At 39.7% G+C, this 25,942-nt stretch overlaps 1 protein-coding gene across 1 annotated transcript in view; it reads right to left on the minus strand.

Moving 5' to 3' along the window:
* Window positions 1-25,942, minus strand: part of atp8b2 (ATPase phospholipid transporting 8B2) — a 122,065-nt gene that overhangs the window by 39,530 nt on the left and 56,593 nt on the right. Inside the window, exons 11-17 of the mRNA XM_061982599.2 lie at window positions 21,586-21,674; window positions 21,326-21,522; window positions 16,289-16,409; window positions 13,011-13,098; window positions 11,482-11,516; window positions 7,231-7,390; window positions 6,982-7,170 (exon numbers count right to left, since the gene is read on the minus strand). Of these exons, the coding sequence (XP_061838583.2) occupies window positions 6,982-7,170; window positions 7,231-7,390; window positions 11,482-11,516; window positions 13,011-13,098; window positions 16,289-16,409; window positions 21,326-21,522; window positions 21,586-21,674 (879 nt within the window). The remainder of the gene's footprint in view (window positions 1-6,981; window positions 7,171-7,230; window positions 7,391-11,481; window positions 11,517-13,010; window positions 13,099-16,288; window positions 16,410-21,325; window positions 21,523-21,585; window positions 21,675-25,942) is intronic.

Raw genomic sequence — 25,942 nt, forward strand, 5'->3', positions numbered from 1 at the left:
ACTGTGTTACATGGCCTTTCCATTTAACAACACTCAATAAACGATTGGGAACTGAGGAAACTAATTGTTGAAGCTTTGAAAGTGGAATTATTTCCCGTTCATGGTTTATGTAGAGCTTCAGTCGTTCAACAGTCCGGGGTCTCCCCTGTCGTATTTTACGCTTCATAATGCGCCACGCATTTTCGATGGGAGATAGGTCTGGACTGCAGGCGGGCCAGGAAAGTACCCGCACTCTTTTTTTACGAAGCCCCGCTGTTGTAACACGTGCTGAATGTGGCTTGGCATTGTCTTGCTGAAATAAGCAGGGGCGTCCATGAACAAGACGGCGCTTAGATGGCAGCATATGTTGTTCCAAAACCTGTATGTACCTTTCAGCATTAATAGTGCCTTCACAGATATGTAAGTTACCCATGCCTTGGGCACGAATGCACCCCCATACCATCACAGATGCTGGCTTTTGAACTTTGCGTCGATAACAGTCTGGATGGTTCGCTTCCCCTTTGGTCCGGATGACACGATGTCGAATATTTCCAAAAACAATTTGAGATGTGGACTCGTCAGACCACAGAACACTTTTCCACTTTGCATGAGTCCATCTTAGATGATCTCGGGCCCAGAGAAGCCGGCGGCGTTTCTGGGTGTTGTTGATAAATGGCTTTTGCTTTGCATAGTAGAGCTTTAACTTACAGATGTAGCGACAAACTGTATTTAGTGACAGTGGTTTTCTGAAGTGTTCCTGAGCCCATGTGGTGATATCCTTAAGAGATTGATGTCGGTTTTTGATACAGTGCCGTCTGAGGGATCGAAGGTCACGGTCATTCAATGTTGGTTTCCGGCCATGCCGCTTACGTGGAGTGATTTCTCCAGATTCTCTGAACCTTTTGATGATATTATGGACCGTAGATGTTGAAATCCCTAAATTTCTTGCAATTGCACTTAGAGAAACATTGTTCTTAAACTGTTTGACTATTTGCTCACGCAGTTGTGGACAAAGGGGTGTACCTCGCCCCATCCTTTCTTGTGAAAGACTGAGCATTTTTTGGGAAGCTGTTTTTATACCCAATCATGGCACCCACCTGTTCCTATTTAGCCTGCACACCTGTGGGATGTTCCAAATAAGTGTTTGATGAGCATTCCTCAACTTTATCAGTATTTATTGCCACCTTTCCCAACTTTTTTGTCACGTGTTGCTGGCATTAAATTCTAAAGTTAATGATTATTTGCATTAAAAAAAATGTTTATCAGTTTTAACATCAAATATCTTGTCTTTGTAGCATATTCAACTGAATATGGGTTGAAAATGATTCGCAAATCATTGTATTCCGTTTATGTTTACATCTAACACAATTTTCCAACTCATATGGAAACGGGTTTTGTAATTTCACCTAATTTTCTCATCTTACTTTGTGACCCTCAGTTTCTCTCACTGCATCTCATCACCTGCTCCTAGACCATGCCAACACCAGTTCATGATACTTGACCATATCACTTCACCTTATCTCATCTTACCGTACCTTATCTAACTTTAGATCACATCAAGTTATCTCATGTCATCTGATCCGTTTCATTGCAGCACATCACAAAGTATTTTTCCCTGATCTTCTTGAACATCATCTCTTTATCACATCTAATCTCATCTTAATCCACGTTATTTCATCTCACTTCACCATACCTAACCCCACCTGCTTCACTTTATCATTTTACTTTATACGATATGATCTCATCTTCTAATTAGTTTGTCTCAACTAATCCTTTAATCTAATTTTACTTCACTTTATCTTCACTTCACTTGATATTTATCTTATTTAACTTAATCTCCTTTCAAGTGATCTCTTCCCATCTGATTGTACTTTAGAGGAGTTATTTTTTCCTCATCTATTACGAGACCTAATCTCAACAAATTTTATTTCACACGATTTTATCGTATCTCTTATCATCGTACTTAAACATCATATTGTTTGATCTCATACTCTTACTTCACCTTTTAACATCTCATCTCATCTCAACCCTTCTCATCTCCCCCGTTTTCACTCACCATAAGGCCTGGGCGATATTACCGTATTTTCCGGACCATAGGGCGCACCGAATTATAAAGTGCACTGCCGATGAATGGTCTATTGTCGATCTTTTTTAATAGATAAGGCGCCAAAAAGGAGTCATATTATTATAATTTTTTTTCTAAATGTAAAACACTTCCTTGTGGTCTACATAACATGTAATGGTGGCTCTTTGGTCAAAATGTTGCATTGATTATGTTTTACAGATCATCTTCAAGTCGCTTTCTGACAGTCGCCTTCGGATGCGCCGTTTTGTGGGCGGTCTTATTTACGTGACTCACCTTCGGCAGCGTCTTCTCCCCGTCATCTTTGTTGTAGCGGTGTAGCGTGCAAGGACGGGGGTGGAAGAAGTGTCAAAAGATGGAGCTAACTGTTTTAATGACATTCAGACTTTACTTAAATCAATAACGGAGCAGCATCTTCTCATCCGTGGCTCACTAGTGAAACAACAACAAGAATCGTCTGACCGGAACTCTCTAATAACTAAAGTTCCTTGGGTGAATAATGTAAACTCACTATACCGGTATGTTTTAGCGCTTTCATGGCGAGTTCACTGACGGATATAAGTAAGAACTTTACACTACTTTATATTAGAAAATGGCAACAGCGGAGGATGAATGTCACATAACAAGAAGATAGAGAAAAAGAAGAAGCTTATCCACTACGAAAGGCGGACTCGCGCAATTTTTCAGAACTTATGCAGATCCCAAATACAGATCAGCAGGTACCAGAAGGTAAGAAAAGTTGTTTTTGCATAATTTACAAAAGAAAACTCCAGATAATATGTCTATTGCCATCATAGTGCAGTCGTCACATATCTCTTATGTTTGACTGCCATCTACTGGTCACGCTTATCATTACAGCATGTACCAAATAAAATTGCTTCAAGGTCGGTAAGTAAAACCAGAATAATTCCGTACAATAGGCGCACCGGGTTATTATCAGGCATACTGTTGAGTTTTGTGGGGAAAAAAGGATTTTAAGCGTGCTTTATAGTCCGGGAAATATGGTACCTAAAAAAACAATATCCGATTTTTCCACAAAAATAATTATTTACAATTTGTTCAATTTTTCCCTACTTTTTAAAGAAACTAATACATACAAATGACAGAGATAATTAAAAAACAAGTTTTCACTTTTATTTTATCAAAAAACAGTAGTTTGAAATGGCACGACATACACTGTCTCTTACTCTTAGCGAAATTATTTTGGAAAGTGGGTTCTTTTTAGAACAGATTTAAATTGGGCTAATTTTCAAAAAACTAAACAGATGAAATCTAGTTATTGTATAATAGGGGTGTCAAACTCATTTTAGCTCAGGGTCCACATGGAGGAAAATCTGTGCACACGTGGGCCGGATTACTAAAATCAGGCATCAAAAATTAAAAATAAAGACAACTTCAGATTGTTTTTTTTTTATTTTACTTAGGCCAAAAAAAGAACAAACGCATTCTGAAAATATTACAATAAAAATATAGAAAAAATTACCGGCAGTGGTAAAGTTTAGATCCATGAAGGAAAGAAGAAAAGAAATGAATGTTTAGAACTGAATTTTTTTTTTTTTGTTTGTTTGTTTTTGTTTTTTAATGAATTAAGTAACGTTTATGACAACCTTTTTCCAAAACACAATATAGAATGTGAGATATAACAGGATAATGCATACATTTAACCATTTGTTTTCAAAACACTTACAAAAAGGTGGGACCCCATTTTATGACTTGATGGGATCCCTGGGACCCCATTTTGAAAATTCCTAGCGCCAACTCTAATGGAGTATTGGTGCGTGCAGGCGGCCGTAGCCTGCGGGCCGCTTCTAATACTAATCAAATATCATCCCGGGGGCCATAGTTCATTCATTTGCGGGCTGGATCTGACCCGAGGGCCTTGACTTTGTCACCCCTGTTGTAGATAATTACGCATATTTACTGGATGCTTTTGCTCATTTGTTGATCAATATGCATTGTCCTAATCAAAGTTGTTCAATATAGAGCTTCCAATGGGAGAAAAAATGTCTGTCTTGAAAAAAATACTTATGTAAATAAAAATGTAGTATTGGAAGTTCTCTATAGTTTTGTTAGGCGGATAAAAAAAGGATTTTCCATTGTTGAGGCACTGCATCTTTAGTGATAGTGATCAGAGTGACTACTTTCCACGGTGCTTCTTTCTCATCATACATGGTACTTTGTGTAGATACTAAGCTGCTTTTTTAGCTGGAGTTTGTTTGTTGTCATGTTCTTGGTCGCCTCGTAAAGAGTGGATTTTCCCGCACTGGGCTCGGATGCTTGTGTTTCAGATGCTGGAATGAGTCTGTTGTGCTGCTGTCTTTTTCCGAAACAAACTTTGCAGCGTGCGGTCACTTGTTCTACACATGTTGCTGCAATTTTACACCACTGACGGCACTTGTCTTTTCTTCGGAACGGACGTCTCACTCTCATTTGCGCGAGCACTGGCTAGGCGTGTATCTCTCCGTAAGGAAATAAGGGAGAGGGTGGGAGCTACGAACGCTCCGAGGGGCAAAAATTATGTAAGAGAAGAAAAAACTAAGATTTTTTTTATTTATTTATTTTTTAAAATCATCTGCAACACAAAACTTGAATTTAGCAATAAAATAATCTCCCTACTGTTTCCTGTCATTTTAGCACATTGTGTCTAATATCACTTTACATTTTGTCATCATCCTGCTTCACCGAATCACATTTGTTTTCATCTAATGTTATCGCATCTGCTTTTATCTCATCCCACTTCATCTATCGGTTTAAATGTAGCTTAAAGATGTAAATAATGGCTTTCACTATGTAACGCACTTTGAGTCTCTCTAGAGAAAAAAGCGCTATATAAATATAATCCACTCACTACATTAATCTAATTTCATCGCTCTTTAATCTCCTTTTACTTCTCATCTCATCTTCATTTTATCTAATTTGAAATGATCTAATTTATTAGTATGTTACCATACTTTCTCTCTTCTAATTGTACTCCACCTTATCTCATCTCATCATATTTTAAATTACAGTATAGACATACTCTTATACGAATGTAGTAGAATGTTTTCCTGGATATAAATTAAACACATTTTCAAGTTTGTGGATTTTTTTTTTTTAACCTTAAAACAAATAAAAATGTTACACCCTATTTTTCGGACTATAAAAGCACACTTAAAATATTTTCATTTTCTCAAAACTCGACAGTGTGCCTTATAACCCGGTACGCCTAATGTACAGAATAGTTTTGGTTGTGCTTACTGACCTCGAAGCTATTTTATTTGATACATGGTGAAATGATAAGTGTGACCAGTAGATGACAGTCACACATAAGAGATACGTGTGGACTACAATATGATGGCAGTCACACATAAGAAATATGTGTAGACTGCAATATGACTCAAGTAAACAACACAACAATTGTATATGTTCCATTGAAAATATAGATCATTACACACGGCGATTTTAGTACGACTTTGGTCATCTATGAAGCCGCACCGCTTGATGGATTGTACTGTTCTTCAACATACAATTATTATTATGGTGTGTATACAGTAAGACATATTGTCTTGCGTTTTGCTTCGCAAAATTATGCAAAAGTCCCTTTTCTTACCTTCTGGTACCTGCTGATCTGTATTTGGGATCTGCATGAGTCCTGAAAATGTGCGCTCCTCCACCTTTGTAGTCCGTGCCAACAGCAGAGTAGATAAGCTTCTTCTTTTTCTCTATCATCTTGTTATGGGACATTCATCCTCCGCCGTTGCCATTTCTAATATTAAGGAGTATAAAGTTCTTACTTATATCTGTCAGTAAACTCGCCATGAAAGCGCTAAAACGGGGGTAGGGAACCTATGGCTCTCGAGCCAGATGTGGCTCTTTTGATGACTGCATCTGGCTCTCAGATAAATCTTAGCTGACATTGCTTAACACGATAAGTAATGAATAAATACGCTGGTAATCACAGTGTTAAAAATAACGTTCAAAATATAAAACATTCTCATGCATTTCAATCAATGCATCTGTTTTCTACCGCACCTGTTCAAGAAGTCGCATTAATGGTAAGAAGTATTTTATTTATTATTGGTTAGCTTCAGAATAACAATGTCATTAAAAAGAATAAGAGACTTATTATACTCTAAAAATGTTGGTCTTACTTAAAAAGGCACACATTTAGTTGTATTCAGTGTTAAAAAATATTATATGGCTCTCACGGAAATAAGTTTAAAATATTTGGCTTTCATGGCTCTATCAGCCAAAAAGGTTCCCGACCCCCGCGTTAAAACACACCGGTGTAGTGAGATTAGATTATGCACCAAAGGAACTTTAGTTATTAGAGGTTTTTCACGGGACGCATTTCCGGCCTTGTTGTTGTTTCCGGATGAGGAGATGCTGCTCCGTTATTGATTTAAGTAAAGTCTGAATGTCATTAAAACAGTTAGCTCCATCTTTTAACACTTCTTCCACTCCCGTCCTTGCACGCTACACCGCTACAACAAAGACGACGGGGAGAAGACGCTGTCGAAGGTGAGCCACGTAAATAAGACCGCCCACAAAACGGCGCATCCTGAGGCGACTGCCAGAAAGCGGCTTGAAGATGATCTGTAAAACATAATCTATGCAACATTCTGACCAAAGAACCACCATTACATGTTATGTAGACCACAAGGAATTATAAATTTGTACAATATGACTCCTTTAATGCGCCTTATAATCCGGTGCGCCTTTTGTATGAAAATAGACCTGACTAGACCCGCTCATCGGCAATGCGCCTTATAATCCGGTGTACCCTATGGTCCGGAAAATACGTTAGTTTGTTCTCATTTTAAAAGCGTGTATAATTTGAAGATAAGCACCTTTCTTTGGACAGTAACAACATGTATACACTGTAGGTGTGTGTGTGTGTGTGTTTATGTATACTGTACATATCAGTCAGGGCAGCACACCTACGACAGACATCCTCTTTCGTATGTTGTTAAAGTCCAGTATGGCCAGCAGGGTGTATGTGACGGGTCGCCCCATTTCAGTTGTGGTGATGGTGCCGGGCGTTCGAGAGCGGAATACAAATCCAAAGTTCCGTGCGGCTGTCACTAGAGCGCTCTCGTCTGGAGACTGAGCTTTGTACACCAGATTTCCTGAAGACATGCACATTAGAGTGAGAAGGATGCTAACTTCAGCAACCTACTCATCCTCACCTTCACTCTTCTCCTCACTCATGACTGTGTGGCAGAGGGAGAGCAGGCGGAAAAACTCCTGAGTGTCGGAATCTCCCACTTTCACTGACTCCAGCAGCGTATCGTCGTAGAAACAGAAGTCTGGGTCTGCCAGGGGATTGAAGGGTGTAAAGTCCAGCCTCTGGGAAAGAAGCAAAAGTCAGTACAATACAGTTTTAGGCCCGGCCGGGGTTGACAGAGGACTTTTTCCACCACAGGAACTTTCCTATGTAGCTGAGAATATAAAGTCCACCTTGGGTTTCCACCAAAAACTACCCGGATAGATCTGGTTCATGAGGTACTATTTTTAGTTCCTAGTAGCGAGGTGGGACTTTGGGGAGTTCCCAGAAACCTTAGAGCGGCAGGCTGTGCTGTCAAATGCTGATTGGTCGGCGTTTCTAAAACTTTGAATTATAACTTTCAGCCAACAACTTATTACCGTATTTTTTCGGACTATAAGTCGTAGTTTTTTTCATAGTTTTCATAGTGCGACTTATACTTGAAATTATTAACACATTACCGTAAAACATCAAATAATATTATTTAGCTCATTTACGTAAGAGACTAGACGTATAAGATTTCATGGGATTTAGCGATTAGGAGTGACAGATTGTTTGGTAAACGTATAGCATGTTCTATATGTTATAGTTATTTGAATGACTCTTACCATAATATGTTACGTTAAAGGGGAACATTATCACCAGACCTATGTAAGCGTCAATATATACCTTGATGTTGCAGAAAAAAGACCATATATTTTTTTAACCGATTTCCGAACTCTAAATGGGTGAATTTTGGCGAATTAAACGCCTTTCTATTATTCGCTCTCGGAGCGATGACGTCACAGCGTGACGTCACATCGGGAAGCAATCCGCCATTTTCTCACACACATTACAAACACCGAGTCAAATCAGCTCTGTTATTTTCCGTTTTTTCGACTGTTTTCCGTACCTTGGAGACATCATGCCTCGTCGGTGTGTTGTCGGAGGGTGTAACAACACGAACAGGGACGGATTCAAGTTGCACCAGTGGCCCAAAGATGCGAACGTGGCAAGAAATTGCACGTTTGTTCCGCACACTTTACCGACGAAAGCTATGCTACGACAGAGATGGCAAGAAGGTGTGGATATCCTGCGACACTCAAAGCAGATGCATTTCCAACGATAAAGTCAAAGAAATCTGCCGCCAGACCCCCAGGAAAAGAGAGCGGATGAGGGTATGTCTACAGAATATATTAATTGATGAAAACTGGGCTGTCTGCACTCTCAAAGTGCATGTTGTTGCCAAATGTATTTCATTAGTTTCCTTTAATGCCAAACAAACACATACCAATCGTTGGTTAGAAGGCGATCGCCGAATTCGTCCTCGCTTTCTCCCGTGTCGCTGGCTGTCGTGTCGTTTGTCGGTTTCGCTTGCATACGGTTCAAACCGATATGGCTCAATAGCTTCAATTTCTTCTTCAATTTCGTTTTCGCTACCTGCCTCCACACTACAACCATCCGTTTCAATACATGCGTAATCTGTTGAATCGCTTAAGCCGCTGAAATCCGAGTCTGAATCCGAGCTAATGTCGCTATACCTTGCTGTTCTATCCGCCATGTTTGTTTGTATTGGCATCACTATGTGACGTCACAGGAAAATGGACGGGTGTATATAACGATGGTTAAAATCAGGCACTTTGAAGCCTTTTTTAGGGATATTGCGTGATGGGTAAAATTTTGAAAAAAACTTCGAAAAATAAAGTAAGCCACTGGGAACTGATTTTTAATGGTTTTAACCCTTCTGAGATTGTGATAATGTTCCCCTTTAACATACCAGGCACGTTCTCAGTTGCTTATTTATGCGTCATATAACGTACACTTATTCAGCCTGTTGTTCACTATTCTTTATTTATTTTAAATTGCCTTTCAAATGTCTATTCTTGGTGTTGGGTTTTATCAAATAAATTTCCCCCAAAAATGTGACTTATACTCCAGTGCGACTTATATATGTTTTTTTCCTTCTTTATTATGCATTTTCGGCTGGTTCCACTTAAAATCCGGAGCGACTTATAGTCCGAAAAATACGGTAATGTTTTTATATTTTGTGCATTTATTTATTTATTTATTTATTTATTTTTATTTTTTTTATTTTATTTTATTTTTTTTATATTTTGTGTATTTATAATACAACATACCTGACATTGGAGAGAAAGAAGAACAAAATTAACTTTCGACTCGCAGGAATTTTTGTTGGCCGTCTGTGTGCTGAAGAACGCTGGTTAGTGGAACTATCTTGCAGTGTTTTTACTCAGCTGTGGCTTTTAAACTAGTATGTAGTAGTGTTGTCCCGATACCAATATTTTGGTACCGATACCAAAATTATTTCCATACTTTTCGGTACTTTTCGATACTTTTCTAAATAAAGGGGACCACAAAAAATTGCATTATTGGCTTTATTTACACAAAAAATCTTAGGGTACATTAAACATATGTTTTGTATTGCAATTTTGTCCTTAAATAAAATAGTGAACATACAAGACAACTTTTCTTTTAGTTAGTAAATAAACAAACAAAGGCTTTTAATTTAGTCTGGTGACATATGCAGTAACATATTGTGTCATTTTCCATTCTATTATTTTGTCAACATTTTTAAGGACAAGTGGTAGAAAATTAATTATTAATCTACTTGTTCATTTACTGTTAATATCTGCTTACTTTCTCTTTTAACATGTTCTACCTACACTTCTGTTACAATGTAATAATCACTTATTCTTCTGTTGTTTGGATGTTTTACATTAGTTTTGGACGATACCACAAATTTGGGTATCAATCCGATACAAAATCGTTACAGGATCATACATTGGTCATATTCAAAGTCCTCATGTGTCCAGGGACATATTTCCTGAGTTTATAAACATAATATACATTTAAAAAAAGCGAAAGAAGATGTTGTGAAGCCAAAAATTATCTACATAATTATAGTAGTATCGATAGATACGCTCCTGTACTTTGTATCATTACAGTGGATGTTGGGTGTACATTTTGATGTCGGTGAGCTACGGTGTGTAGTGAAGCATGTTTAGCTATTCCTCGTCCTGCAGGGATGATACTTGTACGAAACGTACTTTATTTGTGGCCATGGAGACGAGGATTAGTGATTTAGAAGTAGCTAAGACACTACAGACTGCGGCTGGCCTTTAGCCGCTAGCTAGCTAGCCATGTCTTGAAGCACCTCTTCCTGAGGGTGTTTCAGTGTTATAACTTCACCTTTATCGTTAGTTTTTAAGCCAAAATGCGTCCGTTCTCCCTTTTCTGTCTACACACTGTGTCTGCTTGTAAGTACTCCAGGCTTTACTTTTTAGAGGCGGTATAGTACCAAATATGATTCATTAGTATCGCGGTACTATACTAATACCGGTATACCGTACAACTCTAGTATGTAGTTTAATGCCGTTTAATCAGTTTTACAAACTTAATTTTAATACGCAAAGCTACAAGAAGTGGACGGATTATTTTAAACGCATTTAGGGAGAAATATAAAGTATTCAGCCAGACTTTGAAGCGTAGTTTGGAGAGAAATGTGAAATGAAGGACAAGTGGAACAAAGGAAAATCACATCAAATATTCACCATTTACTTTAGACGTAGACTTAGACTAACTTTGATGCATGTTGCAAAAGTAGTCAGTGACACGTCATTTGTGTAGTAGTTCTTCTCAACCAGAGTGAACCAAATGCAAATGCTAACAGGCTAACGCCAAATTGGATGCGTTTATGTCGTCGCCGCGAGATAAACACTGACATTTATTATTTATATATTGTTATTTGCAGCTGAAATGGCCATTAAGGAATTCATCATTTACAGAGGGGAAGACTTTCTGACTGTTGGACACTGTGGACAAAAGTACAAAAGTCTAGCTCAATTTTAATGTAAAATTGGTTTCCCTTTTTTTTTTTTTTTTTTAATCCTAAATGTTGTATATTATTGCTTTGTATTTCATTTACTTACACTTAAGAAAAGGAAATATGACCGAATATTTTCCGTTTATTTACATGATACTGGTGGAGAAATATATTTTGGCACTCATCCGTACGCCATCAGCCTGATTTGTATAAACTACCCTGAACTGTGAAATGTGGTGAAAACACAAAGCACACATGTCTACAGGAACCCATAGTTCCTGGAACGAGGAACTTAGAGTTCCTGAACTTTTGGTGGAAAAAGGCTGATTAATTTTTATCGTGACTACTGACCTTTGGCTTAGGTCCCAGTGAGCCTGTCATCTCACCTAAAAGTGACACAAATGCAGCAGTTTGCACTGTACTCTACATTACACTGCATTGTATTACAGTATTAGGGCTGCACAACAAACCTCTTGATCGTGACTTGTAATTTCTGAATGACAACACGTTATTTTATTTTACTTAATAAGCTTGCTCAGCAAACACTGACATTTTACTTAAGGACTCCTGTGATGATCCGTAGCCCGGATCATGTTTTGTGTAGATTTAGGATTCCCTTGTTTCTGTTTCAGCACCCCTGTTTGCGTTCCTCGTTGCCATGGGTGCTGATTATGCTCACCTGCCTCTGGTTAGTGGTCGGGACGCTCACTAATCAGAGAGCTATTTATTCCTGCCTCTCGCCACACACTGTCTGGCTGTTTTGTTTGCTTCACGCAACACGTTACGTTGATTTCTTGCTACTTGTTCCAGGGCTAGTTTTTCTATAGCTTCCCGTTCCTAGTTGTTGTATTCTTGCCTGAGTTATGATAATAAACCCTTTTCTTACCTGCATGCCGCTTCCTGACGTCCATCTGCATCTTGGGAAAACAAACAGCGCATACCCATGCGACCCGGCCGTAACAGAAAACAGCCAGCAAGTAGTTTTCCCGCAGCGGACATGGAGGAACTAGACGAAGAGACGTGGATCGTGCCGAGGAAGTGGAGACACTCCGCTATTCTCCCCGTCTTGAATCCGTCCCTTAAGGGGGGGTACTGTGATGATCCGTAGCCCGGATCATGGTTTGTTTAGATTTAGGATTCCCTTGTTTCTGTTTAAGCACCCCTGTTTGTGTTTTATTTGATGGCCCTATTTTCAGTCATTGCATTATTTTCAAACAAGAAAGTTCACATCAACTGTCCTTCTGAGACTTCTAATGAATGGCAGAATGACCAATTGAAGTTTCATTAAAGTAGAACCCAACATTTAGGAGTCTAATAATATTAATAATAATAACAATATTAAACAGTTGGATTCATCTAAAATCTAAGAATGACCCTAAACCCTTGACATTATGTGTTAGTGTGTGTGTATGGGGGGCCGTTAGGGACATTATTCAGAATTACCTCTTACATACACTACTGAAATCCTCTCACATAATCAACTGAAATGTTTTTCTCTCACACACACACTACTGAAACACTCTTATACATACTACTGAAACATGTGAGAGCATTTCAGTAGTGTATGTGAGAGCATTTCAGTAGTGTGTATAAAAGTGTTTCAGTAGTGTGTGTGAGAGAAAAACGTTTCAGTTGTTTATGTGAGAGCATTTCAGTAGTGTATGTCAGAGGTAATTCTGAATAATGTCCCTAACGGCCCCTCATATGTGTGCCTGTCTATGTGCACATGTGTGAAAAACACGTCCCAGATAAACGCGATCTCAATTCTCAGCAAGAAAATTGCAATTTACGTTTTTTGCAGAATCATGCAGCCCTAATGTTTTACAACAAAATATTTGCTGATTTGAGGTAAAGTTAGAGAAAAACATTTGTGGACTTACCATAACTGTGTCCGTTGATGGAGCACTTGTTGAAGGTCATAATGTTCTGAGTGAGCGTGCCAGTCTTGTCGCTAAAAATGTATTCAACCTGAATAAAAAAATCAACAATTTACTGTATGAATACAAATAGAATTAATGATGCAAATTTGGCCGAATTACAGTGAGTACAATTTTCTTTGAAAAGACGACAATTCTCAGTTTGGCAGTATTGTCGGAAAGCTATATATTTGTTTTCTGTTTTGTCTGGTGATATTACTAGTAATACTTTACTGATGTTGGTATTCTATTACAACTAGTGTGATTTGTTTTTTCCTGAAAATAAATATTTAATAATCAATTATAAATTGACCTCAATATTTATTTTCATCTAGGTACTTAATTTGTTAGCATATATATATATATATATATATATATATATATAGTATATATATATATATATATATATATATATAGTATATATATATATATATATATATATATATATATATATATATATATATATATATATATATAGTATATATATACATATATATACATATATACATATACATATATACATATATATATATATATATATATATATATATATATATATATATATATATATATATATATATATATATATATATATATATATATATATATATATATAGATATATATATATAGATACATAAAGTTAAAGTACCAATGATTGTCAGACACACACTAGGTGTGGCAAAATTACTCTCTGCGTTTGACCCATAACCCTTGATCACCCCCTGGGAGGTGAGGGGAGCAGTGAGCAGCAGCGGTGGCCGTGCCCGGGAATCATTTTTGGTGATGTAACCCCCAACTCCAACCCTTGATGCTGAATGCCAAGCAGGGAGGTAATGGGTCCCATTTTTATAGTCTTTGGTATGACTCGGCCGGGGTTTGAACTCACAACCTACCGATCTCAGGGCGGACAATATATATATATATATATATATATATATATATATATATATATATATATATATATATATATATATATATATATATATGTATGTATGTATGTATATATATATATATATATATATATATATATATATATATATATATATATATATATATATATATATATATATATATATATATATCAGTGACGTGCGGTCACTGGAGGCAGGTGAGGCGGGGCCTCTCCTGCCATCATGGAAAGAAAAAAAATGTAAAAAGAAAAAAAATCTATTAAATTGTTATATGTATTCAGTGATTATACTATAAAGTTATTTTCAATTTAACTTCACCAGTTTTAGATTATTTTTATTCAAAATCGCTGAATTTTCACATTTGCCGTTCAAATACTGAGAAGAGACGGTGCGGTGATCAGCAGCCAGTTGAGGCACGTCACTGAGTGCCTCAACATGGATTGCGGACTCGGCAAATTGCTGGCCTGCTGTGCAGTGAGACTGTATTGCTATATGAATTATATTATACATTTTCATAGTTTAGTTAGCTGAGGTATATAATATACAGTGTATTTTGTCAACAACTGTATGTGTGTAACGTATTTCTTGTGCTGAGCAATCATAAAACTGCTGCGAAGACGCACTGGCTGAGACTCGCGTAATCCCGCCTCCTGGTCCCGGTTAATGCACCCCCCGCCGCAGAGTGCACCCCCCCGACGGGAGCGCCACACCAACCAAACCACACACCCAAACCCTCCACGTGCAAGACCAAATCCACCCAAAAAAAGTCACTTAACAAGAAGCCAAAAAGTGCAAAAACAACAATGCTCGCGCCGGAGGAGCGTGAACGACTGCAGGGACACAACATTAGGTACACCTGCAGACTGCAGCACGGATTTCATATTTCATTCATTCACAACTCCTCCAACACGAACACCACTGTTCCCGCACTTATAAGTAAAGGTAAGACCATAATAACGTTTTTTTTAATTAAATGTGATTTTTTTGTGTGCTACAGTTTGTATGTGTGAAGTTAAAGTTAAGTTAAAGTACCAATGATTGTCACACACACACTAGGTGTGGTGAAATTTGTTCTCTGCATTTGACCCATCCCTTGATCGCCCCCTGGGAGGTGAGGGTAGCAGTGGGCAGCAGCGGCGCTGCGCCCGGGAATAATTTTTGGTGAATTAACCCCCAATTCCAACCCTTGATGCTGAGTGCCAAGCAGGGAAGAATGCTGGTATGAGCTTTTAAACATAACCCGTTAACTGCTGCCAATCAAATGGTGAATAAGATACTCTTTAGGGTTCATATGTTTGTAAATCTGACTGTGATGAAGTCAGTGCCTCACCAGCCATCAACCTCACCGCACGTCACTGATATATATATATATATATATATATATATATATATATATATATATATATATATATATATATATATATATATATATATATATACATGCACCTGGGGATAAGTTGATTGGCAACACTAAATTGGCCCTAGTGTGTGGATGTGAGTGTGAATGTTGTCTGTCTATCTGTGTTGGCCCTGCGATGAGGTGGCGACTTGTCCAGGATGTACCCCGCCTTTCGCCCGATTGTAGCTGAGATAGGCTCCAGCGCCCCCCGCGACCCCAAAGGGAATAAGCGGTAGGAAATGGATGGATATATATATATATATATATATATATATATATATATATATATATCAGTAGTATTAACAATATAGTACAATGTTTTATTGCTGTTAAGATATTTTTGTTACTCTTTAAAAACTATATAAAATGGCAAATTATTAGAAACAGTGCTGGCTAGAATGCAGTACACTATGCAACTACAATAATATAATAATTGTTAAATAAAAATACCTCTCTGTCAGTGCAGATCTTATCATTATCGTATCATATCATTATTAATAAAATGGTTGCATTTTTAAATCAGGTTAATCACCCTTTTGAATTTGGATTAATCACTTAATGTGTGCTCAAAATAAATTGTGTACATGATTAATGTGGGATTATTTTTGTAAATAATCGCATCATTTAACTCGTTATTTTTGATAGCCCTAATTATTATATACAGTATGTTTTTAATGTCGTCATTATTATCTTTGTTAAGGAATCATTTTTGTATTGGACTTTATTAGATAGTGCTGTTATACACGATGTTGCTGCTCTAACTGTTAGTGTGCAAGAAGTTGACAAACCATAAACTTTCAAGTGTGTGTGTGTGTGTGTGTGTGTGTGTGTGTGTGTGTGTGTGTGTGTGTGTGTGTGTGTGTGTGTGTGTGTGTGTGTGTGTGTGTGTGTGCGTGCGTGCGTGCGTGTGTGTGTGTGTAAGGAAGCCCACCTGGCCCAACTCCTCACTCAAAGTGGTGGTCCGGGCCTTTGCTGCTGTGTTGCATTGGGAGCAGAACATTTGCTGGTCCCAGTTAATAAAGAAGCTGTGAGCCAGTCTGATCACCTCCACGCTGGTGCAACAGGAACAGGAATAGGAACATGTCGTTAAAGCCATCCGAAACAGAAATGAAAAGAATAATCTTTTGGCCTCATCCATAAGATCCCAACTAGCGTGTGGAAACTATAAAATTGCATGTAGTGGGCGTGCTACATTTGGATATACAGTTAACAAAAGTGCAAAAGTGGCAAAGTCCGCCATATTTAAATTATTTTTTTTTTGTGTACTACCTGCTGAAAGTTCAATCAAAATCCGCCCATAACGTTTTGGGTTTTGTTGCTTACTAACAAAGAGACAGACAGACGGATAAATTAATTGAAGGATAAATAAAATGGCTGCAAGAGGGTTCACTCTTTGCATCAGTATCAACTCCTAAGAGGGAAACGTAGTGATCCCTCTTATCAGTCATCCAATGTCTTTGTCTCTGTGGGTGGAGGTGTGAATAGCATAGATACACAAGTTCAGCCTAGTAAGGTAAAATCTGATCAACTCCATCACATCACCCCCAAAATTGAATCACTTGTTCCTGATCCCATTTATGACATTCCTGAAAGTTTCATCAAAACTGCCGATAACTTTTTGAGTTACTGTATGTTGCTAACTAACTTACTAACTGACAGATGCCGGCGAACACATAACTTCTATGCGGAGGTGACTATAAACTTTGCCATTCTTGGGCTTGGGCTCATCAGTAATAATGATGAGACAGCATACAATGCAGAGGTCCAACAGCTGGCTTCATGGTGTGCTAACAATAACTTGGTTCTTAACACTAACAAAACCAAATAACTAATTGTAGACTTCCGCAGGAAAGGGCAGAACAAACACCCTCCACTTTTAATTAATAACAATCTCGGAGAAAGGGTCAAGCATTTCAAATTCTTAGGGGTGAACAGAACAGAAGATCTATGCTGGGACATTAACACTGCATCTACAGTCGGAAAGGCCAAACAACGTCTTTTTTTATTGATGAAACTAAAATGCGCAAACATTCCGCAGAAATCAATGGTCAACTTTTACAACTGTGCCATCAGCAGTGTCCTCACTTACGTATTTTTAGTGTGGTTTGCTAGCTGCACTAAAGCGAACCAACAGGCCCTCCAGCGAGTGGTTAAAGCGGCGGGGAAAATTCCAAGGACGATACTCCCAGAGATGAGTGCCATGTACACAACTTGTTGCCTAAAGCGAGTACACAACATCCTGAAAGACAGATACCACCCAGCACATGGCCTCTTCAGCCTGCTACCCTCTGGAAGGAGGTATAGATCGATTCACGCCAAGACCACCAGAATGTCTCACAGTCTGTATCCCCAGGCTGTGAGACTGCTAAATGAACAGCCTGCCCCTTTGCTGCCATCTTATTACCTCACTCTTCACCACCTCAATAATTGTGCTCTGGACATTGCATTGCTGCAACATCAACGTAACACCCATCAGACATCTGACTGTTCCCACCCCAACGTCCCTCTTACCGCGATCTTCTTGACAATGCTAAAATGCTAAAATGTAAACTATTGTCAACCTGCACATCAATGCAGTTTCTATGCCGCTGGACAAAGCTCAAACAAAATCTTGTTGTTCATGTACGACTTAAAGCGGAACATTATCACCAGACCTATGTAAGCGTCAATATATACCTTGATGTTGCAGAAAAAAGACCATATATTTTTTTAACCGATTTCCGAACTCTAAATGGGTGAATTTTGGCGAATTGAACGCCTTTCTATTATTCGCTCTCGGAGCGATGACGTCCCAACGTGACGTCACACCGGGAAGCAATCCGCCATTTTCTCAAACACATTACAAACACTGAGTCAAATCAGCTCTGTTATTTTCCGTTTTTTCGACTGTTTTCCGTACCTTGGAGACATCATGCCTTGTCGGTGTGTTGTCGGAGGGTGTAACAACACGAACAGGGATGGATTCAAGTTGCACCAGTGGCCCAAATATGCGAAAGTGGCAAGAAATTGGACGGAATTTGTTCAAAATACGAGGATGTGGGGAAAGCCCACGAAAATGGTCAGTCGTTTGTTCCGCACACTTTACCGACGAAAGCTATGCTACGACAGAGATGGCAAGAATGTGTGGATATCCTGCGACACTCAAAGCAGATGCATTTCCAACGATAAAGTCAAAGAAATCTGCCGCCAGACCCCCATTGAATCTGCCGGAGTGTGTGAGTTATTCAGAGACATAGGACCTCGGTAGCACGGCAAGCAATGGCGGCAGTTTGTTCCCGCAGACGAGCGAGCTAAACCCCCTGGATGTCTTGGCTCACACTGCTTCTACCGTCCCTTATGCCACCGAAGATGATCAAGAGAAGAATATCGACCCTAGCTTCCCTGGCCTGCTGACATCAACTCCAAAACTGGACAGATCTCCAAAACTGGACAGATCAGCTTTCAGGAAAAAAGAGCAGATGAGGGTATGTCTACAGAATATATTAATTAATGAAAACTTTATTCATTACTCGCGGTTTTACGTAAATTATTATACATAAACTGTGTTTACCAATAATTTAGCTTAAAAACATTACAACACTTAAAAACAAACACATACCAATCGTTGGTTAGAAGGCGATCGCCGAATTCGTCCTCGCTTTCTCCCGTGTCGCTGGCTGTCGTGTCGTTTTTGTCGGTATCGCTTGCATACGGTTCAAACCGATATGGCTCAATAGCTTCAGTTTCTTCTTCAATTTCGCTTAAGCCGCTGAAATCCGAGTCTGAATCCGAGCTAATGTCGCTACCTTGCTGTTCTATCCGCCATGTTTGTTTGTATTGTCATCACTATGTGACGTCACAGGAAAATGGACGGGTGTATATAACGATGGTTAAAATCAGGCACTTTGAAGCTTTTTTTAGGGATATTGCGTGATGGGTAAAATTTTGAAAAAAACTTCGAAAAATAAAATACCGTATTTTCCGCACCATAAGCCGCCCTGGGTTATAAGCCGCGCCTTCAATGAACGGCATATTTCAAAACTTTGTCCACCTATAAGCCGCCCCGTGTTATAAGCCGCATCTAACTGCGCTAAAGGGAATGTCAAAAAAACAGTCAGATAGGTCAGTCAAACTTTAATAATATATTACAAACCAGCGTTCTAACAACTCTGTTCACCCCCAAAATGTAATGTGCAAATGTGCAATCACAAAAATAGTAAAACTCAACGTTGCTCGAACGTTAATGTCACACAACACACAAAATAAACATTTAAAGCTCACTTTCTGAAATTATTCCTCATCCATAAATCCCTCGAATTCTTCTTCAGTGTCTGAATTAAAAAGTTGGGCGAATACGGCATCCAAAATGGCCGGCTCCGTCTCGTCGAAGTCATTAGAGTCAATGTTGCTGTTGTTGTGCAGCAGTTCCGTGAATCCTGCCTTCTGGAAAGCTCGGACCACAGTTGAGACCGATATATTCGCCCAGGCATTTACAATCCACTGGAAGATGTTGGCGTATGTCGTCCGGTGTTGTGCCGGAAAACGCACCCCTGCTTCCTCTACCTACGCACCATTTATGTTCACTTCTCTTGCTGCTGCTCTATTTCCGTGTTCTACTGCGTGACTTATTGCCTTGAGTTTGAATTCTGCGTTGTACGCGTGTCTCTTAATAGGAGCCATTTTGTGGTCTTTACAGATGTAAACACACAAATGAAATGAAACGTAATATCCGCGCGCTTCTTCTTCTATGGGGGCGGGTGGTTGCTTACAGTAGAAGAAGAAGCGCTTCCTCTTCTATGGGGGCGGGTGCTTACCTTGGCGGTTGCTTACCGTAGAAGAAGAAGCGCTTCCTCTTCTACGGGGAAAAAAGATGGCGGCTGTTTACCATAGTTGCGAGACCTAAACTTTATGAAAATGAATCTTAATATTAATCCATATATAAAGCGCACCGGGTTATAAGCCGCACTGTCAGCTTTTGAGAAAATTTGTGGTTTTTAGGTGCGGCTAATAGTGCGGAAAATACGGTAAGCCACTGGGAACTGATTTTTAATGGTTTTAACCCTTCTGAAATTATGATAATGTTCCCCTTTAAGTGTTATTATGACAATGACAATAAAGGAATTGATTGATTGATTCCAGGTGACATTGGGCCTGATTTACTAAAGATTTGTGTGTGTGCAAACCTGATAGCACATGCAAAACTGATCTACTAAATGTGTGCAGAGTGGATTGTGTCTGTTAAAGGGGAAATGCACTTTTTTATTTTTTTATTTTGCCTTTCATTCACAATCCTTATGTAAGACAAAAACTTGTTTTTCTTTTTTTATGCATTCTTACTCGTAAATAAATGCAATCAAAATGGAGGTTGTAGGAGTTGCTCTATTCTGCCTATAAAAGGGCTCTAAGAAAAACCTCTAAACACTTTCATCAACGTTTCATATACACGCTGTAAGAATATATGTCATGTAGTATGCAGCAATGGTCAGAGACATCCTGGATGAAAACCAACGCTTCCCGTCTAATCTGATGGAGATTGAGAGGTGGTGCAGAGAGGAATGGACAAAAAGGAATGGGCAAAACTGTCCAAAGATAGGTGTGCCAAGCTTGTGGCATTGAATCTAAAAAAAACTCGAGGCCGCAATTGCTGCCAAAAGGGCATAAACAAAGTATTTTACAGCAGATACATTTGCAAAATTAAAAAAAAAAAAATTACATTGTAATTATGTGGTATTGTCTTTAGAATTTTGAGGGGAAAAAACATTAATTTTATTAAATTTTGGAATAAGGCTGCAATATAATAAAATGTGGAAAAAATTAAGCTCTGTGAATACTCTCCGGATGCAATGTGAGCGCTTGTTTTGTGCACACCAGTGTTTGGATCTGCCCGTTTACTTTAGACTAAACAAACATACCAGCTGAGCAAACACACCAAACATGATAAGTGTGTCAATGTTCATTGGTCTTGCATGCATGCAGACAACCTCCTCACCTGACATAGAGAGAGATGGGCACCAGAGTGTTGAGGATGATCACATAGGACCAGAAGGCGAAGAAAGCGGAGAAGACAACGCTGTCGACTGGAGGTTCCCACGATAGATAATTCTGAAACTGGTAACCAACCACTTGCTCCCACACTGCGTTGCCTATAGCTAAAAACATGCACATACACACCAGCAGGCCAAAGATCTGGCGAGACAAAGAGACAGAGATCATGTCCTGAGAGATGTGAGAAAGAGAGGTGTGTCCTACCCAGAGGACCAAGGTGTTCATCAGAATGTCTATGCTGGCACGTTTAAACTTGGTGGGACCGCTGTTCTGCATCAGCTTGGTGTCTGGACCTGAGAAGCAAACAATTAGATTAGAGTTTTATTTTTCACCAATTTTGGCAATGCTCCAAAAAGTTTTGCTGCAAATAAAGTATTAGATAGGCTGCAATGCTAATAGGTCAGGAGGTGTCAAAGTTAAGGCCCGGGGGCCAGGTGAATTATCTATGGCCCCTGGGATGATATTTGATTAGTATTAGAACCGGCCCGCAGGCCACAGCCGCCTGCTGCAGTTTTGCACGCACCAATACTCCATCAGTGTTGGCGCTAGGAATTTTCTAAATGGGGTCCGAGGGACCCCATCAAGTCATAAAAATGGGGTACAACAGTAAATTTTTGGGGTCCCACCTTTCTGCAACCGTTTTGAAAACAAATGATAAATGTATGCATTACCCTTGTCAAAACGTGGACCTTGGAGTTTGTTTTCCCGGAATGCAAAGGAAAGTTGCCGCGGGCAAGGCGTGAATGTGAGTACATATTTATTTTAACACTAACAAACTACAAAAAGGGGGGGTTACAAACAAAAGGCGCGCTCACAAGCGGAGATAAACTTGGCTAAGAAAACAAAAACTAGGACAAAGGCAAAACTATGGACGTGAAACTAATAAACACTTACTGTGACAAGAGCAAAACAAAAACTTGCGTGGCATGGCATGAAGCAAACACTATGGAATAAGCAGGGCATGATAATGACAGAGGTAAACAGGAGTTAGAAAGGATAATGTCACCAGGACGAACAACAGAAACAGACAGGCTTAAATAGCACTGACATGATCAGTGAAATCAGGTGCGTGACTCAAAACGTGAAACAGGTGCGTGACATGACAGGTGAAAACTAATGGGTTGCCATGGTGACAAAACAAACAAAAGTGCACAAAGAGTCCAAAAACAAAACCGAACATGACTAAAACAAAACATGATCACACAGACATGACAACCCTGTTGTATCTCACATTCTATATTGTGTTTTGGGAAAAGGTTGTTGTCAGAAAAATGTAATGTAAATTATCAAAAAACTTTCCATTCTCTGAGTTCCCAGTGAACAGATGAAAGCTGTCTTTGTTGCACCAAGCCAAAGGCTTGGAAAATTCCGCTGTGTACGATGGGAGGAGACGGGAGGGGTTATCTATTGTGATCCAAGACTTGCCCAAGCTCGATCCACTACCAGCCCCAGGCCGAGGCATCTTTTTCTTTTCTGTTAATGTGACCGAAAACAATGACTGTTTACGTACTCCCCGCCCCCATTCCTTTAGAAACAGCTGTTGTTGTGTAAACAGGGAATATCCAAATAAAAGAGGAGACGTAAACCTTTTTTCGTCAGAGCGTGCTGGAAACTGTGCAAGAGTACAGACCAGACGTTTCTCCTCAAATTAAGCCAAATTGAATTCTGTCTTTGTTTATTTCCTTGCTTCTTGTCTTGTTTAATAGATGTCATGGATGTTTGAACCTGACAGTTGTCATAAACATTACTTAATTCATTAAAAATAACAATACAAAATAAATCAAATTTGTATGCATATGTAAATGTATTCATTCATTCACTTCTTTCCTTCATGGATCTGAACCTTACCGCTGCCTGTATTTATTTCGATATTTTTATTGTAATATTTTCAGAATGTGGTTGTTCTATTTTTGGCCAAAGTAAGACAAAGAAGACAATTTGAAGTTATTTATTTTTGCTTTAATGCCATGATTTTAATAGTCCGGTCCGCATATGTACAGATTTTCCTCCATGCAGCCCCTGAGCTAAAATGAGTTTGACACCCCTGTAATAGGTCATATTACTTAAACTCATAATGGTTTATACATTACCTTTGTTTTGTTATCAAAAAAAAGGTTACATTAAAAAATACATTTATAAAATGTATTTTATACTCAAAAATGAACAATTCACGTATCTGCAACTACTGTCGGCAATTCTTTTTTGTACTTGAAGTTACCAATATTCTACAAAATGGTTTAAGAATTAAAAAATGAAAGAAAAAAAAACTCTCACACAACTTCTTCCTAAAGTCTTTTGACAAGCACCGTTGTCATGTTGGCTAAAACCTTTTTCAAAACACACAGGTAATGTCATCTATCGGTAGTGAACCCCAAGATGCAGAGATGGTAGGTGTAGCGCAGGAAAACATGACTTTAATAGGAAACAGGAACCAGAAAACAGGATAACAGGAGACAGGGAACAGGAAACCATTCATCGAGCCCTGACTGGAGGGCGAGGCAGGCATTGACAACAGGTGTGGCTAGGCTGCCAATCAGCAGCAGGTGAGGGGAAACAGCACTCAGGGAGCCAAGCAGGAAATTGAACGAAAATAAGAGCGCTGACAGGAAATAAACACCAACCAAGGAAACACAACACGACGTGAATGTGACGGATTGTCACAGGTAAGATATTTAGCTTGTTAGCTACTCACGTTCGAGCATGATTTAGCACAAAATACTCAACTGCCTTTCATGCAATGTTACAAGAGTGATACGATCTTAAATAACATATATTTAGGAGTTCAGTTCCACTATGTTTTTGCATTTTGATTAAAATGTCTATGTAGGAAATTATAAATAGTTTTTTTTTTCCAATACAGGCATATCCAGTGTTGTAGGTGATTGGAATGTTCTAGATTAGTAATTCCAGAACTATCCGACATGATTATATGTAGCTGTTTTTTTTGGTTTGTATTTTTAAATTAAAAATAATAAAAATCCATCCATCCATCCATCTTCTTCCGCTTATCCGAGGTCGGGTCGCGGGGGCAGCAGCCTAAGCAGGGAAGCCCAGACTTCCCTCTCCCCAGCCACTTCGTCCAGCTCTTCCTGTGGGACCCCGAGGCGTTCCCAGGCCAGCCGGGAGACATAGTCTTCCCAACGTGTCCTGGGTCTTCCCCGCGGCCTCCTACCGGTCGGACGTGCCCTAAACACCTCCCTAGGGAGGAGTTCGGGTGGCATCCTAATCAGATGCCCGAACCACCTCATCTGGCTCCTCTCGATGTGGAGGAGCAGCGGCTTTACTTTGAGCTCCTCCCGGATGGCAGAGCTTCTCACCCTACCTCTAAGGGAGAGCCCCGCCACCCGGCGGAGGAAACTCATTTCGGCCGCTTGTACCCGTGATCTTGTCCTTTCGGTCATAACCCAAAGCTCATGACCATAGGTGAGGATGGGAACGTAGATCGACCGGTAAATCGAGAGCTTTGCCTTCCGGCTCAGCTCCTTCTTCACCACAACGGATCGATACAGCGTCCGCATTACTGAAGACGCCGCACCGATCCACTCTTCCCTCACTCGTGAACAAGACTCCGAGGTACTTGAACTCCTCCACTTGGGGCAAGATCTCCTCCCCAACCCGGAGATGGCACTCCACCCTTTTCCGGGCGAGAACCATGGACTCGGACTTGGAGGTGCTGATTCTCATCCCAGTCGCTTCACACTCGGCTGCGAACCGATCCAGTGAGAGCTGAAGATCCTGGCCAGATGAAGCCATCAGGACCACATCATCTGCAAAAAGCAGAGACCTAATCCTGCAGCCACCAAACCAGATCCCCTCAACGCCTTGACTGCGCCTAGAAATTCTGTCCATAAAAGTTATGAACAGAATCGGTGACAAAGGGCAGCCTTGGCGGAGTCCAACTCTCACTGGAAACGTGTCCGACTTACTGCTGGCAATGCGGACCAAGCTCTGGCACTGAGCATACAGGGAGCGGACTGCCACAATCAGACAGTCCGATACCCCATACTCTCTGAGCACTCCCCACAGGACTTCCCGAGGGACACGGTCGAATGCCTTCTCCAAGTCCACAAAACACATGTAGACTGGTTGGGCAAACTCCCATGCACCCTCAAGGACCCTGCCGAGAGTATAGAGTTGGTCCACAGTTCCACGACCAGGACGAAAACCACACTGTTCCTCCTGAATCCGAGGTTCGACTATCCGGCGTAGCCTCCTCTCCAGTACACCTGAATAGACCTTACCGGGAAGGCTGAGGAGTGTGATCCCACGATAGTTAGAACACACCCTCCGGTTCCCCTTCTTAAAGAGAGGAACCACCACCCCGGTCTGCCAATCCAGAGGTACCGCCCCCGATGTCCACGCGATGCTGCAGAGTGTAATAAAAAAGGATGAATAAAAATAAATCAAATTCTAAAAGTTACTAAAATGTTAATAATGTAAAAAAAAAACAAAAAACGAAGAGTGTCTTAAATATTTTCTTTAAATATCTCTTAGACAAGTTCCTAAAGTCTTTGACCACTTTTCTGTTTTCTCTCCATCTAAAGCATACCCAGTTAACAAA

This window comes from Nerophis lumbriciformis, linkage group LG21, assembly GCF_033978685.3.
Source record: "Nerophis lumbriciformis linkage group LG21, RoL_Nlum_v2.1, whole genome shotgun sequence".
Lineage (NCBI taxonomy): Eukaryota > Metazoa > Chordata > Actinopteri > Syngnathiformes > Syngnathidae > Nerophis > Nerophis lumbriciformis.